The sequence below is a fragment of the Citrus clementina genome, unplaced genomic scaffold (assembly GCF_000493195.1).
Source record: "Citrus clementina cultivar Clemenules unplaced genomic scaffold, Citrus_clementina_v1.0 scaffold_3, whole genome shotgun sequence".
Classification (NCBI taxonomy): Eukaryota; Viridiplantae; Streptophyta; class Magnoliopsida; order Sapindales; family Rutaceae; genus Citrus; species Citrus x clementina.
This window is the reverse complement of record NW_006262339.1, coordinates 40035659-40054365: the sequence shown is the minus strand read 5'-3', so window position 1 is coordinate 40054365 and position 18707 is coordinate 40035659. Positions and strand designations below refer to the sequence as shown.

Below are 18707 nucleotides of genomic sequence, written 5' to 3'. Positions count from 1 at the left end.
GTTTATGTATGTATGCATGCTTTTATGTGCAAATAGCTGGAGATAAGTCAGATACTCAGATGTGGATGACCTTCGAGTTTTAGTATTGGCCCAATTGACATATCTAAATTGGGCTATATGTACATGATTTGACCCATTGATTTATTTCGTAAATGACTAAATGAGTTATAGACATCAAAGCCTTATTCATTATAATTCTTGATCTTGATTAAGGGTATTTGCGGATTATATTTTGTCGATTGAACATCAATTTATATTTAATTTATAATTTTACGGATTATAAATTTTTAATTTAATCTAATCCATGGATTGGTGAAATTCAATTTAAATTCAATTCACGTGTTTGCGGATCAGATGGGGATTTGATCCATTTTGCAATTTAGTTTGTAGGTTAAAAATTTTTAATTCTGTCAAATCTAGAACTATTTAAATAAAAAATAAAATAAAAATTAATATCGATTAAATTTAAAATTGAATAAGATTTTAATAAATTAATTGTTTAAATAAAGTTAAAATTATACATCCAAAGTTTTAAAATATAATACACCAAAAAAAAAATCTCATTTGTTTATGTTTAGATCAATACATAAAAGTTAATTAAAATTATGAAAATTAATTGTTTAGGAAGTTATATTTGTTTATTTGATTATTTTTTATTTTTTATTTTTTATTATTATGGATAAGATATAATATGGTATTAATGTAATTATATTTTAACTTATTTTGTTATTAGTAAGTAATAATGTCACATTTACATTTTTAATTTTTTAATTAAATAAATATTTTTATTCTTTTTGTGGATTTATAGAAGTAAATACAAAGTAATCCACTAACTGCGTATTTTTAAATTTTCAATTCAATTCAATCCACCAATTCACAGATCAAATTTTTATAGATCGAAAGGATTGAGCGGATTGAATTGAATTTTGAACACCACTAATATTGGTGTTGGTGGTGGGGACTCGAAAGTCTTTCTTTAAGTAGGTGTTTTCGGTGATGACCATATTAGTTGAATTCCCACCACTTATTAAAGTAATCTCAAATTTGAAATCATGCAGAGATGGGGCAGAAATTTGCATTACCATGATACGATATTATCATTTAATAATGTACAATATCAAGACTAATTTTACGAGAAAGATGGTTTTAACGGTTTTTTTTTAATTGTGTTTTCCAGTATAATTAGGGAATATATTATTATATTTACGGTGCATTTGAGATTGAGGTTGGGTAATTATAATTTAAAAACTACAGCATTAAAATGTTTAGTAAACACTAACAGCTGTAGTTTAGAAGTTATGTTAATATAATTTTTTATTTGTTTTATAAAAAATCTATTATATATTTAATAATTTATCAAAATTATTATTTAAATTTAAATTTATTATATATTATTAATTTTTATTTTATAATTCTAATTTTTCAATATCTCAATTCCAAACAAAACCTTAATTAGTCTCAAGCTAAAAATATGTTCAGAAATTTAAAAATACAAGTGAATGGAATGCCGGTGCCCAGCCACGTCGACAAAGGCAAGTGATCGTTTTCGAAGCATTATAATAGATTAACAATTAATAAAAGAAATCTATTTTAATAATATTAATAAAAGCAAATTTCATAATTTGATATCTAAGTTTGAAAATTTCCGACAGCTGGTGCCTGGAGTTGGTCCATCTATCTTTCCAACTTTTTCTTTCCCATGCCAACGGTCAGCGATGCCAGAAGGGCCCACGCGTTCCCAAAATTTGATGGGGCCCTCATGGGCTTAGACGACAGCGTCGTGCTCTCAACCCCCCCCCGTGCTGTAGGTAGGAATATGACGTGGCAGATGTTAATTGGTCGAAGGCGCATGCACGAACATGATGGAAAACATGAAAATCACCGACCTGGTCCCAACACGAGCGTGATTTTGAAAATTTGGAATATATATATATAATTAGGGAGCCTCTATGTTACATTGAATGTACCATACACAACCAATAAGAACCACACAATTATGTGGGATCCACAATTTATGTGGTTCTTATTGATTGTGTATGGTACATTCAATGTAACATAGCAAAATCCATATAATTATATTAAGATCAGAGGAAGGAATATCCTTGTCATTTATTATGAAATACATAACTCAGTATCTTAATAAAATGGAATAAAGAACAAATACTATTGTTTAATTTCATCATTCTTTTTCCCTACAAGATCTTATTAGATTTATTTACTGAGGGCTTCAGCAATGGTATGTTATATTCATACTCATACGTGGGCATGTTTTCTTTCTGCATGTTATTGTAAATTCGAATTATGTATATGAACCTCCCACAAAATTTATTTATTTCACCCAGCTTGATGTTTAATTAAAACCTCAGTCCTAGCTCTAAGGGTACCAATCTCTTGTAAAGAAGATGAGAAAAGAAAGCTTAGAACATCACTAAAAGACTCTTCAAATAAGATTTTATTATTTATTTGAAGAGCCACATTAACATTTAAGGCTCCAAAAGACACTCTAATTAAAATTTTTCAAATAAGAAATGATATTCTCTCTTTAAATTTGAAGAGTTACTTTCTCCCTCTTCAATTTATATTTTATTATTTTTTGTTGAAGAAAAAGAGAAATGTGCTTTAATTACTATTGACTTTTCCTTTAAAAAAATAGTTATTTAATTAAAATAATATTAACTCATTTCTATTTGAAGAGTCTTTTGTAGAATAATATATTTTTTCACTCATCTAATTGCCACGTAAGTAAGCAAATGAATATTTAAAGAATAAAATTTATAGAGCATTTTGGAGATGCTTTTAATTAGACCAAATATTATTGAGGCACACACGTGACAAGCATGTGGGACATGTTTTAAGCACCAATGGGCAATGGCATCCACTTAGGTAATCATGAGAAGGCACATGAGCTTGGATCGGTCTATAAAAAATTATAGGGTGGGTGGGGCTAATTTGATTTAAATTTTTGATATGAAATTTTTATCCTTTAATATCATTCAATTTCGAAAAAGATAATGACATTGAGGTGATGTTTGGTTTGAAAGAAAAAATAGGAGAGAGAAAAATAATTTATTTATTTTTTATTATTTAATTTGATATAATATGTAAGAAATTAATTTTTATTAAAATTTAATATTATTATAATTTAAAATTTAAATTCCGCACTAAGAAATGAAGAATTCAAATTCTTGCTCTGTCAGAAACCAAAACTCTTAAAAAATACACTTTCAACTTTTTACCTTGCTTAATATAATCAAATAATTATTATTTATAATTTTATTTTATCAATTAATATATAGATTATTTTATATTAGTTAACTTTAAGTAATGATTTAAATAGCTTAATAAAATAAAATTATTTGCTTAATTAATCTAAAAATATAGAAATATAATTTTAATAGTCGTCAGACCGTCGGACCTCCACCGTCGATGCTGCTGTTGTTGGCGCGTGCTATCTTACCGTCACTACCGTTGGACTCGACAGCTAACAATCAACATTAATACGTTGTCATCGAGATAAAAAAAAATATGGATGTATATTGTTCAAATTCGATTTAGGAACTTTTGTGTCTTTGACAAATCCGGTTGATCGGTGGTGATTTGGTGGTTCCTGGTAGCTGTGGATGGTCGAAAATGGAAGTGGCAGCCGTGATAGACAAAACCAAGGCAACAGCGTGACTGGAAACTGTAAAAAAATAATGTCGATTTGAGGCAGCATTATCCTTGGCTTTTCACGCTTTAATCGGCGGCTTTTTCGCAGTTTCTCGACTGTAGTGATGGCTGGGGAATGATGGCCGGCTCTTGAGGTTTCGATCAGTGCCTTCCATTGCTTGTGATGTGGTCAAAATAAAAAACGGTTGGCGGCTCGGGTTCTCGGGTTTGGGTTGATCCGTGTCTCTCTCTTGTGACCTGACTCTCTCTCTCTCTCTCTGATATTATTGTTTAATTTTTTGAATTATATTTATAATAAATATTGAAAGTTTAACACTTGTTAAGGCTAAAATTGTCTAAATTAAAAATTTGAGATTTCCTTTCTTTGTATAATTTTGTAACAAACCAAATATTAAAAAAGTATTTCACTCTGCTCTCCTATCCTTTTCTCTCTTTTCCTTCACTTTTCTCTCGTCTCACCTTCTCACATTTCCTCAAATCAAACATCACCCTAAATGTTATTTTGAATATTTGGCATTAGATTGCACGAAATTCCTGTATAAAAATTGTAACAAAATTTTAAGTGAAATAATACGACCCTTTAATATGCTATTTTAAAAGAATAATTTAATTATAACTAATTAGAAATAGCGATATTTTTCTTCTTTATTTTTAATAAGTAATGTGATGGTAACCAAATTCTTTCCTCACCCATATCAGCAAGATTCAAAACCCAAAGTTTTTGTACCATCACAAAAATTTTGTCAGTTAAGTCAACTAAAACCTATAATCGTTTACAATAAGCCCTACTTAATTTACTTTTTCTTTGTACATTACCAAAATATTTAATCATGATGGGTTTATTTCAATATAATAGTAGATATTAAAAATTGAAGTGGCATTTAATGATAGCTATTCATCAACCATTAAATTTCTTGAAATTAATAGCACATAATTTATGTCAAAATTTTAAGCTAAAAAAATTGAATTCAGAGAGATGGGAGTGACAGTTAAATAATTAACAATAATGCCATATGTACAAAAGCTGTAAAAGACTCCAGGACGGTGCCAATAAATGTATATCGTGTGTTTGAAATGATTTTTTTTCTTCTCTATTATGTATGATTCTCAACTCTAAACGAAAGTATATATGTGTCAAAATATTATTGGATGCATATAAAAATCACATGATGTGTCTATTTTTTTTTCTCAAAATTGAGAAGCATACACATGTTTTGCCCCCTCAAAATGCCTATCAATTCTTAATTAAAAAGTCAAATACATATTTTCTATCCAACGTAAAAAATATGAGTCGGACTATTAGCACCCCTGCAGAATCCTATTAAAACCCCTTTTTTTAATTATATTCCATTTAATACCAAAAATATCCTTTTTAATGAACACATTTTTGTATTTATGAATTTTTTAGTTTCTAATATTTTTCGCACTCTTTCAGTCTTAATATCTATATTCTTCTTTTCAAACTTTCTTTATTATTTAATTTCTAAAGAAAAAAATCTAAAAGAAAAAGTAAGAAAAACATTATACTTAGAAAATAATGAATATTTTATGGGTTTAATACAATTTTATCCTACCTATAAAATTTGGGTTCATTGGGTTTAGCTATTAGTTTGAGAATCCTTAAAAAATTAGTTGCAATGGGACAAAATTTTATTTAATTTATTTTTTCTTTATGTTGTATCTTAGTTAAGTTGTTATGTTTATTACAAGAATTTATTTTGGCTTAGAGGATTACTTCTTAAATTCAAATTATTTAAATGATAATAAAAAAAAATTTATATTGTGTAAGCAAAATAAAAATGAGGAGAGAAAGAAAATACAAATAGTTTAACTCTAGTTAAATTTATCCTTAAAAATAGTTGTAATATAAAAGGAGTTTAATGAGATTAATAAATAGGTGTCAATAGTCCAACTCAAAAAATATAACAATATCAAAACTGTATCAATTAACGGTGAGTAAACTCCAAGGGCAGAACTATACTGAGGCATGGGGCTAAACCCTAAGGTCGAAAATAAAATCCAACAAAAATAAGGGTCTTAAATGACATTTTATATCAATTTTTACATCTGAACTTCCTCAAATTTAGATTTTCTCAATCATTGACCCGACCCGACCAAAATCTTGTATTTTCTCAATTATTATTCTCTCCTCATTGGGGCTTGTTCGGAGCCCGTTGCTCGTGGCTACGCTCTGAAGTGTCGTGCAAGCATGCTCTTTAAGGCGCGTGCCGTGACGCTCAAAGTTCATTAGTGTGTGAGATCTCATATTCGTTATTCTCAGTATATCTGACAAAAGCAGATTACCAAGTCATGTTCATTTCGCATGAGTTTCATGTCCTATCAAATTTAAACTGTCTCAAATAAGATTTATTAATAATCGTGTTAAAAATTTTAAATTCTAATCTAATTAAAAAATAAACAGGTTAAAATAAAATTTAACACAATTATTAATAAATTGTGTTTGAACTAATAAATATAGAAAATAAATGGGTTAGGATAAATAAAATCCTAATAATAAGTAGATTATAAAATTTTAATCGGATTATTAATAGATTGTGTTAGAAAATTTAACACGATTACAAAATCCTAACCCGTTTATTTTTTAATAAGTAACTAACCCAACATAGAAAATAAATAGATTAGGATAAATATTGTAGAGTTTTTTTTTTTAAAAAAAATTATCTGAAATAATTTTTATTTATTTCACATTCTTATTTTATTCATTTTGTAATATACTTTTAAAAATATATCCACTTATTAGATTAGACAACTAAAATGAAAAATTAAATTATTTAATGGTGTTTATCTTCTTAAAAAAAATCCTGCAATCCAATCAGATTGTAAGTTATTCCGATTAAATGTATCATAAAAAGAAAACTAATTTCTAATAAGAGCTCTTAATCATAAATAATAACTAGAAACTTTTTAGTAAAAATCATAACTTGAAAAATCTCTACCTAAAAATGCTATGCCGATCAAGGCAAAGACTTATAATTCTCCCGTGATGGGATCGTGCGTGTGAGCACGCGTCTATGAAGGATGTGGCTTGTGGGAACCGTCATTTGGAAGGAAAGCGAATGAGTACGGTAATTGAATATCTTCGACTACAATGAAATAGACGAAAAGCCACGCACGAGACAGACAGGCATTCGCTAATCTTTCCGCCCATCCCGCGTTTTGATTTAAATGGACTACTCTGCAATTGAAGCGAACTAATAAGGGTACTTCGGACATTCAATGATCTGACGGATAAGGGTAGTTTAGGAAGTTTGATTTACTTGAAAAGGCCCAACCTCTAATGTTGTGTTTACTTGCTGGAGTGGGAGTGAGGAGTGTGGATTCCTCCCACTCCAGCGTTTACTTACTTAAAATGGGGAGGGATTGGGAATCCCACTCCGTGGGCCCCACCCATTTTTGGAGTGGGGAGTGGGAGTGGGACTCCCATTGGGGGAGGTGGGAGTGGGAATCCACTCCCACCTCTCCCATTTCTACCTTTTTTTTTTATTTTATGTTTTATAATTAATAAAATAAAATAAATAATATTATATTTATTTAAATAATATTATTATATTTATTTAAATAATAATATTATATTTATTTAAATAATAATATTATATTTAACTAAATAATAATTTACATTGATTCTAAGTTAAAATTATTTTAAAATAATAATATTATATTAATAGAGAATTAATAAATATAATATTATTATATTTATTTTAAAAATAATAGTACTATATTTATTTAATAATAATAATAAATACTTTATTCTAAGAAAATATTAATTTTGTACTAAATAATATTATATTATTATTTTATATAATAATAAATTTAATATAATTATATTAAATAAAATAAAATAACATTTCATTTTATATTAAAATTACAATTAATAATTTATTGTTCATAATTAAGAATATTAATAATTATAATAAATTTACAAATATAATAAAATAAATATTATTCATTAAATATATTTTTTATTAGTTTTGTAATTAAAAATTATAATTCTTTAAATAAGGATAAAATTGTAATTTGAAACTATTTACTCCCAATCCAAGACAAAGTAAACACATAAATTGGATTCTGATCTCCATTCCATGCTTCCATTCCAGTGTAAGTAAACAACCTACTCTCACTCCCACTCCACACTCCCAATCCTAGGATTCTCACTCCCCAGAATTCCCAATCCAATCCAAAAAGTAAACGCTACCTAAATTAGAACAAAAAACGAATCGTTCCACGTAGCCAGCCATTCACTGCATGACTTGTTCCCAGAAATGGTAGGTTTCAACTTTCAAGCGGCTCAAGACGAATGACCACGGTAGGTAAAGGCGTGCCAGTTGCAGAGGACTACAATTTACAACCCGTAAACAACTAGCAGTTTGACACGTCAACACGCATACAGACGCGCTACACGTCAGCAGTCCCACACCTTTTATACTAGTGTGATCCTTTCTTGCTATTGTTGCAATACAATACAAGAGTATCATATGTTTTTCAATTTTTGGTAGCTCTCTAATAATAGCACAGCAATAGCAATTAGCAAGCCCATATCTAGGACCACCGAAGCCTCTTGAATCAAACTTTTGAGTTTTGAAGCTCATCAAAAACTCCTAAATTGAATATTTATTGATAAATGAGTTAAAATACTTAGCTCTATAATAGATTGTATCTATTTTTCAAATATTTTGAATAAAATCAACCTTCGTTGTGCGTAGGAGAGATTTCAAAGTCCTACCTACGCAAGTGAGAAAATATGTAATTTGTATTTTACTACTGGGTTATTGAGTGGTTTCGTTTATTAACTAGCTTCATCAACTAAAATTTTGCTTATTATCTAACTTCACCTATTAAAATTTTGTATTCGAGTGATATGTTATAAATCATTATCTATTATGTTATTGACATTTGACAACAACGTATAATAATAATTATTGTACTAAAAATACAATAAAACTTTATTAATAACACTTGGACATGTTAATCATACCTTTGGTAATGACAATTGTTATCTAATTTTATAAATTGATCCCTAAATGATGGTCAAGTTCACTTAGGCCTATTTGGTATTGAGGTAGATATTTGTAATTTTTAAAGTACGATACTAAAAATATTTAGTAAATACTTGATGCCGTGGCTTTAAGTTTATTATATTTATATTATTTTTTCAAAATTATTATTTACTTACTACACATTACTAATTTTTATTTTAGAATTACAATTTTTTCTTAATATAATTATAGTTTAAAAATTACAATACCTCAATATCAAATAAAATCTTAATTCTTTACTATAAATATAAGAGTTCACGAGTTCAAGCCTAACTGAGTGTAAAAAAAAAAACCAAACAAGGAAAAAAAATCCAAAATTTTTCTCATAATTATGCTCATCTCATCTTCTCGCGAATTTCCATCAATACCCTCTTCTTTGGATCTCCAAGTTAGCACCAAAACCCCAAAATGCCCTTTTACAATATTTTAAAAATCCTCTTAAACAGCCCCTTTTCTTTTGGCTCTGGTAATAATAAGTATTAATAAATAACAATTAAAAAAAGATTTGTCCCTCGTACGCAGCAACAGAGTAGAGAGTTTAGTGAAGAGCCGGTCTGGTCGTAACCCATAAACAGCCGGCGATCCGCGGATACCCACTCACACAGAACAAAGAAGCTTCTCTCTCTTTCTTTTTCTTTCAATGTTATAAAAGCTATGTATTATTTTAATTACTAAATAATAATAATAAGAAGCAAGCTTTTAAATCGTGAAGGAGTAGTGCTCGTAGTCTTGCTCACGACTAAGTCTCTTATAATTCTTATGTTATTTGTTTATTTATTTTCCATTTTAAGACAGTTGAAGCCCTCAACAAAGTCGAAGAGGGAGAGTGTTTTGAATCATTCAGATTTAGAGAGAAAGAGAGCTGCTTTTTTGGTTTATTCTACTTGGGTTTGGACAAAAATGGATCTAAATTAAAGTACTCTTGTTGTATATTCGTATAAAAAAAGGTAAGTTTTCGGACATGGTCCGATCTTTGCTCGCTTAAAGAGTAAATGGATTTTCTTCTTTTTGCTGTTTGGTTGGTAGGAAAGTGTAAGGACAATGAAGGAAAATGAACTTTTTGGATGATGGGCTTTCGTCATTTGGTGTTTCGCACTTAGTTTAAAGGGTTACTTAGTGGAGTTGAGAGCTGCTTTGTCTTTCATCTTTTAGTTGATTTAAGCTTTTTGGTTGACAATCTGAGAATTTTTTGTATTTCTTATTAATTCTAGGGGGTGTATAAACAGAGATTTGTGACATTTTCGACTGATCTGTTGTTACTGAGTTCTGGTCATTTAGGTAGGATTTTTGAAAATTTTGAAACTTTTATAAAGTGGTCCCATTAATTATTTTGTTCATGATCTGTTATTAAGATGTCAAAATTGTAAGAATCAACCCATATATGTCATTGTATCTTATCTTACTCTTCAACAACGAAAGACAGTATCGAATTGTTGGTTTGGATTTGGATTTTAAGCCAAAGACATTCATAGTAGTAGTTGTCTAATGTGTATTTTGATGGAGATTGAATTTCATTGCATTTTTTAATTTCAGGACTGAAGGTTGCTTTTCTAGTATTTTTCAATTATGGCATCAAAATCCTTTAGAGGTAGCCGGTCAAATCTATCAACATCTTCAGATGCTCAGGAACTCAAGCCTCCACTACCTCCAACTGTGACATTTGCCCGGAGGACTTCCTCGGGTCGCTATGTCAACTACTCACGGGATGATCTTGATAGTGAACTTGGGAGTAGTGATTTCATGAACTATACAGTACACATTCCACCCACCCCTGACAACCAACCTATGGATCCATCAATCTCACAGAAGGTTGAGGAGCAGTATGTGTCGAATTCGCTCTTTACGGGTGGTTTCAATAGTGTTACCCGGGCTCATCTCATGGATAAGGTGATTGAATCTGAAGCAAATCATCCCCAGATGGCTGGTGCAAAAGGGTCTTCCTGTTCAGTCCTCGGGTGTGATGCCAATGTGATGAGTGATGAGCGTGGTATGGACATTCTCCCTTGCGAGTGTGATTTTAAAATATGCAGGGATTGCTATATTGATGCTGTGAAAACGGGAGGTGGCATTTGCCCAGGGTGTAAAGAGCCATATAAGAACACAGATTTAGATGAAGTAGCTGTGGATAATGGGCGGCCACTTCCACTTCCTCCTCCGGCTGGGATGTCGAAAATGGAGAGGAGGTTGTCTTTGATGAAGTCAACAAAGTCTGTGCTGATGAGGAGCCAAACCGGTGACTTTGATCATAATCGTTGGCTGTTTGAGACAAGAGGAACTTATGGCTATGGGAATGCTATATGGCCTAAAGATGGAAATTTTGGAAATGGTAAAGATGGTGAAGTTGCAGAGCCACAAGAGTTGATGAACAAGCCGTGGAGGCCACTAACCCGGAAACTGAAAATACCTGCTGCTATTATTAGCCCATATCGGTATAGTCTTTGTTCTTATTGTTCATTATGCAATTCTTCTGCTTTAGACTTTATATGTTGCTCTGATATTAAAAAATTGCTATGATATTTTGAAAGGTCAAAACACTTCTTAGTGTTTTCATTTCACCAATATATCCAGATTGGCTGTTTCTGAACACCTTCCACATAAGCATGCCCCTGGCATAATCTTTTTAATCCCCAAATGTCTCTGCCCTAATGAAGGCACCAATAGATCTAAGATCATACACTTCCCGGCGAATTTTATTAGCATTCTAGGGCCTTTGTGATTTCAAATTTAGTAACATTTAGAGGTACCGTGAGAGTAAATGTTTTACTTTTTTGTCATCCTCTTGCTCTTATACTGATGGATGCAGTTTGCTCTCTCTTGCTTTTGTTCTAAAAGGGTTATCATATTTGTTCGGATGGCCGTTCTGAGCTTGTTCTTGGCATGGAGGATCAAGCACAAAAACGAAGATGCGGTTTGGCTATGGGGGATGTCTGTGGTTTGTGAAATCTGGTTCGCTTTTTCCTGGCTTCTTGACCAACTCCCCAAGCTCTGCCCAATCAACCGTGTGACAGATCTTAACGTCTTGAAGGACAAATTTGAAACACCTACCCCCAACAACCCCACTGGAAAATCTGACCTTCCAGGCATTGATGTCTATGTCTCTACTGCTGATCCAGAGAAAGAACCACCTCTTGTTACTGCCAACACTATCTTGTCAATTTTGGCTGCTGATTACCCAGTAGAGAAGCTAGCTTGTTATGTTTCTGATGATGGAGGTGCACTTTTAACTTTTGAGGCCATGGCAGAAGCTGCAAGCTTTGCTAATATATGGGTTCCATTTTGTCGGAAACATGATATTGAGCCCAGAAATCCAGAATCTTACTTCAATTTGAAGAGGGATCCTTACAAGAACAAAGTAAAGTCAGATTTTGTGAAGGACCGTAGACGAGTTAAGCGCGAGTATGATGAGTTCAAGGTCAGGATCAATGGTTTACCTGAATCTATACGTCGCCGGTCTGATGCTTATCATGCTAGGGAGGAAATCAAGGCCATGAAGCTTCAGAGACAGAACAGGGATGATGAACCAGTGGAGAGTGTGAAGATTCCAAAAGCCACATGGATGGCTGATGGGACCCACTGGCCAGGCACTTGGATGAACCCATCTTCTGAGCACTCTCGGGGTGATCATGCTGGTATAATTCAGGTATTTGTTCTTAGGATCTGAAATAATCTGTTGAGGGTAACAGGGTTTGTATGGTTAGTATTCTTTTAAACACATTATGTTTATGCTAGCAGTAATAATGTGCCGAAGATATTTTGAGGCTTTGTATTTCAAGTATTTTGGTGGCAGGTGGGGTGGTGGGTGTTTGTGTTTGATGATATGCTGTTTGTTTATTTGTTAATTAATTAGAACTCACACAGTTTGATGATTTAGGTCATGTTGAAACCTCCCAGTGATGAACCTCTACTCGGAACTGCTGAGGATACCAAGCTCATTGATCTCACTGATGTAGATATTCGTCTCCCAATGCTTGTTTATGTTTCTCGTGAGAAGCGCCCGGGATATGACCATAATAAGAAGGCTGGAGCCATGAATGCCCTAGTTCGCGCCTCTGCCATTATGTCTAATGGCCCCTTTATTCTCAACCTCGACTGTGACCATTACATCTACAACTCTCAGGCATTGAGGGAGGGTATGTGCTTTATGATGGATCGTGGAGGTGATCGCCTTTGTTATGTGCAGTTCCCTCAGAGATTTGAGGGTATTGACCCTTCTGATCGATATGCAAATCACAACACTGTTTTCTTTGATGTTAACATGCGAGCCCTAGATGGAGTTATGGGTCCATTCTATGTTGGCACTGGATGTCTATTTAGGAGGATTGCCCTCTATGGATTTGATCCTCCTCGAGCAAAAGAGCACCACCCAGGTTGCTGCAGCTGCTGCTTTGGCCGTCACAAGAAGCATTCCTCAGTTACAAACACCCCTGAAGAGAATCGGGCCCTAAGAATGGGTGATTCTGATGATGAAGAGATGAACCTTTCTTTGTTCCCTAAGAAGTTTGGTAACTCAACTTTCCTTGTTGATTCAATTCCAGTGGCAGAGTTCCAAGGTCGTCCCCTTGCAGATCACCCCTCTGTGAAGAATGGACGCCCACCTGGTGCTCTTACCATACCTCGTGAACTTCTTGATGCATCAACTGTTGCAGAGGCTATCAGTGTCATCTCGTGCTGGTATGAAGACAAGACTGAATGGGGACAGCGTATAGGGTGGATTTATGGGTCTGTTACCGAAGATGTGGTCACTGGGTATAGAATGCACAATAGAGGGTGGAAATCTGTTTATTGTGTGACCAAGCGTGATGCCTTCCGTGGAACTGCTCCGATAAATCTTACAGATAGGCTTCATCAAGTCCTACGGTGGGCTACTGGTTCAGTTGAGATCTTTTTCTCCCGCAACAATGCCCTCCTTGCCAGCCCAAAAATGAAGTTGCTCCAAAGGATAGCATACCTCAATGTTGGAATCTATCCTTTCACTTCTATCTTCCTGATTGTCTACTGCTTTCTTCCAGCTCTTTCCCTCTTCTCCGGCCAGTTCATCGTCCAGACCCTCAATGTTACATTCCTTTCCTACCTTCTTACCATCACTGTGACTCTAAGTATACTAGCTTTGCTTGAAATTAAATGGTCCGGCATTGAATTAGAAGAGTGGTGGAGAAATGAACAGTTTTGGCTGATTGGAGGCACTAGTGCTCACCTTGCTGCTGTGCTTCAAGGGCTGCTGAAAGTCATTGCTGGAATTGAAATATCTTTCACCTTGACATCGAAATCAGGTGGTGATGATGTGGATGATGAGTTTGCTGATCTTTACATTGTCAAATGGACATCTCTAATGATACCGCCAATCACAATCATGATGGTTAACTTAATTGCAATAGCAGTCGGGTTGAGCAGAACAATTTACAGTGTTATACCACAATGGAGTCGCTTAGTGGGTGGAGTTTTCTTCAGTTTCTGGGTTTTGGCCCATCTCTATCCTTTCGCAAAAGGGCTTATGGGAAGAAGAGGCAGAACACCTACCATTGTTTTTGTATGGTCAGGACTTATCGCAATCACCATCTCTCTCCTTTGGGTGGCAATCAATCCTCCAGCTGGTACTAACCAAATAGGAGGTTCATTCCAGTTCCCATAATAGGTCATTCTTCTTCTCTTCAGTTTAATCTTTTTATTGACATTCCTTCATTTATTCTTGTTCGACAAGTTGATTAAGCTGTTGAACAGCCCAAGATATGCTCTGTTTATTGTGCCCATTTGAACTTCAATTAGTAAGTTTAGGAAAGCTTAGATGGGTGAAGAGAATGGGAAACTAGTTTTCCTGGCATTTTGTTTTTATTGTATCTATGTCTTACATGGATTACTTATATTAGTGTCTCTCTTTTACATGGATGCTCAAGATTGATGTTAAGATCCATTCTTTTTTAATTTTGGTTGCTGAACATTAGGCTGAACTCTTTGTAATATTATATCGAAAAATCTTCTTGTTAATTTTTCCTGAAATTATCTTGTCTATTTGGGAGTCTCAGGTTATATCATTATGTTTAGTTTGGTATTTTGATTATTCCTTCTTTCATAGTATAAGAGTTGAAGTTCAATGTGTTTTTTTTCTTTTTTCTTTTTTCTTCTTTTTTTATTTGAGTTTTTTATTTTATTTTTATCATTGCTATAGAAACATGTAGTTCTAGCCTCTAGGTTCTAGCTTTAGTCAAAAGTTAGGTCAAGTGTTGAGAGTTGTTTTTAAATAACTAATTTAAGCATAGGAAAAATATTTATTCTATCAATTGCTATATGGTGTATCCCATAATTCAATATAAATTTTGGATTTGGTTCAATCAGTCTTTGAAATTTTTGTCCAAATGACAGAAAACTAGGGGTTGGCAAAAAAATTGTTGCGATTGAAATATTGAACCGAACTGGCAGTTGGGTTTGGTTTATTTTAAAAAATTTGGAAAAATCATTCGGTTTATACAAAAGAAATTGAAAAAAACCACAAAATGCCCCAAAAATAATAATTAAAGTTTAAAATTTAAAAAAAAAAACCGAATCAAATTGAGAACCGAATTAATTTGATTTTGTTCGAATTATCTATTGTAAAAAAAAAAAAAATTATTGAACTGAACCGAACCGATCCGTGTCCACTATTAGAAAACAATTTGGTTGTCATTTTTGCAATAAACACGCGCACACAAAGTATCTAGTGCAGATGTTCTGAAAGGATTAAGATGAAGGTAGAAGACGTAAAAGAGGAGGAAAGAATGCGCTCTTAAGAAAACAAACATGCGAAAGACATGCACCATCATTACATAACCCTCAAACTGGGAGAGAGTAGGAGCTTATATAATCTGCCTTTCAGGAAAAAGAGAGCATAATCCGTAACTACTATTTCTTTGACATTGATCACTTGCTCATGCAACGCATGGTAAGTCTTGGGAGAACATGAAGACCTAAGTCATCGCCAACGATTTTGTGGTGTAAAAGTCTGAACAAAGGTTTATAAAATCCACTTGGACAGTTAAACAAGCTGCAATTGCATGAGCACATACAAGCTGATCAAGCTGAAATACTTTGCAGGAGTAAGTTTTCTTTTGCAGGTCAACTAAACATTCCTTGATCTCATCACCTACAACTTGAAATCAATGCAGAGACACCGGGCAAACGATCATTCTTTCAGCTATAGTTTTCCTCTCAGTGACTATTTCATCCGTCCATGTTGTTAGCCGAGTACTCATTGATTCAGCCACAATTTTTTTATCATAAAACCATTGCTGTAATATTTTCCTAAAATAATCAACACGATGAGTAATAAAAAATTTTCATGGTTCCCTCATGAAAGAATTAACACTCTTCGCGATGTTGATGGTAAGTATGTTGTACCTCCTACCTTCAAACTGAGACATTGCCCAATTACACGTACCCACATTATTTTCTAAGTAATCAGCCGCACCCGAGTGGAGCATCTACAACCCTTCAAGTTGTCTTTTAAATTTCTCGTGTCTATATTCTTTTGCTGCATTAATAAAGGTAGGCTCAAATTCATCCCAAAGAGCTTTGGACATCCTAAACTTTGACTTAATGTTACATTTCAAATGGTAAAAACAAACGCCATGAGTTGCATTGTGAAATACTTTCAGAACGACTCTCCTTATGGCAGTGTATCGATCAGAGATAATTACCAACTTTGGCCTATCGCCAATCACTCATTGTAACTTCATCATAAACCATTCCCAAGCATCATTGTTTCTGAATCAATGACCACAATGGCTAACATATACAATTGATTGTTACCATCCAGACATGTTGTTACGAACATACTTCCATGATATAGTCCCTTTAGATGAGTACCATTTACAACAATGACAGGTCGAATGTACTGCATAAAATCCTTCATAGAAAATCCAAGTGCTACAAAGTAGTACAAGAAATTACAATCTCCATCTCGCTCGAGGTGAGTGACTGTACCCTCATTTGATTGAGTCAGTACATGAGAGTATTTATGGAACAAGTTGAATGACTCTGCAGGGTTGCCTCGAACTACTTCAAGACCAACTTCTCTGGCCCGATATGCCTGCTGGTATATTAACTTAACACCGTATTCCTGCTGCAAATCTGCTTTGATGTCATTCGGAGAATAAATCTTCTTTTCTTAAACATATTTATCTGCGATAATATGACCGACAACTCGGCTCCTTACTTGATGATGACCATAAACCAATACCTCATTACGAAAATGTGTACATTGTCAATTCTCTTCACTACCCAAGGACCATTATGCTCGTTCGAACTTCTAATTATTCGAATACGCCATTTACATGATTCCGAACAACAGTGAGCCTCGAAACGTGTCGTTGTAAACCGTGCAATCTTGAAATCAAACTTATCCCTAAAGGCAACCTTGCGCAATTGTAGTATTAATTCATTCTTCTCAACGAATAACTCACCCACAGTGATATCATCTGAGTCACAACTGTTAAGAAAGTTTGGAGCAACCATGTTCGAAGGCAAAATTGGAGCAAGACTTGTGAGGGGGTCAACCTTCCTTCTCGATCCAACCATTGGAGGAATAGATTGATTGTCTCTGTTATTTACACGAATATCGTCTTCACACTCATCATCATGCTGAAACGACAGAATATTTGAAGGACCAGCTCCTACATCATCACCTGCATTATTGAAATGAATGTCTCTTATACTATTAGAAGGTTATGAACAAACATTATCTCCATCTGTCTCATCATTGTCCCAGAAATCATTCTTGTGATATAGAGAATATCGTTGCTTCAACGACGTCGTTAGTGGTAATATCTCTTCTCCAACATCCTTTAACGTAATGTTGTTGGGGCTATTTTTGGATACCTCCCCTGAGGTTTGCTCTTGCTACACTTAGAGAGAAAGTATGCATATATTGACATATAGCACCCCTCAAAGTGTATAAGCGTTAGAGAGCCGTTTGGTTTGTAAGGATAATAACGTAATTGCAAAAATTTAAATTTTTTAAATCGTTAAAAAACAGTAAATTGATTAAACTAGACACTGTACATACTGTATACACAGTGACAGAAAGCATGGAGCACGGTGAAATATTTATTTTCAAATACCCACTGGTTTTCATTCCAAGCAAGTACCATTTTTATATATTTGATATGCACGCTTTTCAATGAACTTTTTACAATACCCACTTGTTTAACATTTCAATGGAATTTTTACAATCGTCTTCGGATTATCATCTTCGAGTACCCACGCTTTTCCTTTTACAATCCACTTCTTTTCTTCTCATCTGCTGACTTTTATTCCCCCATAATACCCACTGATTTCAACTTATATGAACTTGAAGATACAGTAAGATACAGCTCCAGTCTCCGGCCACCGTGTCGTAAATCCAAACAAACCTTTCGTCGCTTGCCCTCAAGACTCTCCCGTTCTTCATTAAAGCCAACATCACCTTGTTTCCGACACCCACCAGACTGAACTTGATGGACCCGTCTAGCCTCACCGGCTGCGCCAGCTACAGCGTCTTCATCCTATTCCACGGCTGCGCCAGCTGCGGCGTCTTCATCCTACTCCACTCGCCAAACACTCCGTGTCTCCGATGCGCGTCGAATCTCCAAAACGACATCTCAACCGCGTGACTCGTGAGAACGTAAATAAACCCCACGGCTGCACACGCTGCTATAACGCATCCTCCGCCGGGAACCGCACGGCTTCTCAACCAGACACGCGCCTCCACGTCGTACAAATCCATCGAGCTCATGTACATCTGCGCATCCGCCGCCCCCGTGGGAGGCCCGTCGATCTTCAACCCGCCAATCACGTAGAAGACTCCGTCCGCCGACGCGCCTGTGCAGCCATAAGGGAGCCTGGGGGCGTGGGAGACCACGCGCCATTTGATTTACATTTGTTGTTTTTATGCTCTGATGATGTTGAGATGGAGTTAAGTTAGCTTGGAGCTGAACAAACTTGAATGGGATAATATCAACCTTGCTTTGTTATTTT

At 34.1% G+C, this 18707-nt stretch overlaps 1 protein-coding gene across 3 annotated transcripts; it reads left to right on the top strand.

The window, feature by feature from the left end:
- The first annotated feature begins 9187 nt into the window (after positions 1-9187).
- On the top strand, positions 9188-14606 carry LOC18046308 (cellulose synthase-like protein D3). 3 transcript variants are annotated; one of them, XM_024189926.1, is made up of 4 exons: positions 9188-9669; positions 10254-11152; positions 11556-12363; positions 12595-14606. In XM_024189926.1, exons 2-4 carry the CDS (start codon positions 10290-10292, stop codon positions 14350-14352), a joined length of 3429 nt encoding a protein of 1142 aa, XP_024045694.1. In that variant the 5' UTR covers positions 9188-9669; positions 10254-10289; the 3' UTR covers positions 14353-14606. The 3 variants fall into 3 exon arrangements, with proteins under 3 accessions (XP_024045694.1, XP_006443224.1, XP_024045693.1); XM_006443161.2 differs by having other exon boundaries at positions 9188-9670; positions 10257-11152; XM_024189925.1 differs by lacking the exon at positions 9188-9669 and adding an exon at positions 9678-10001 and having other exon boundaries at positions 10257-11152.
- The last annotated feature ends 4101 nt before the right edge of the window (positions 14607-18707 follow it).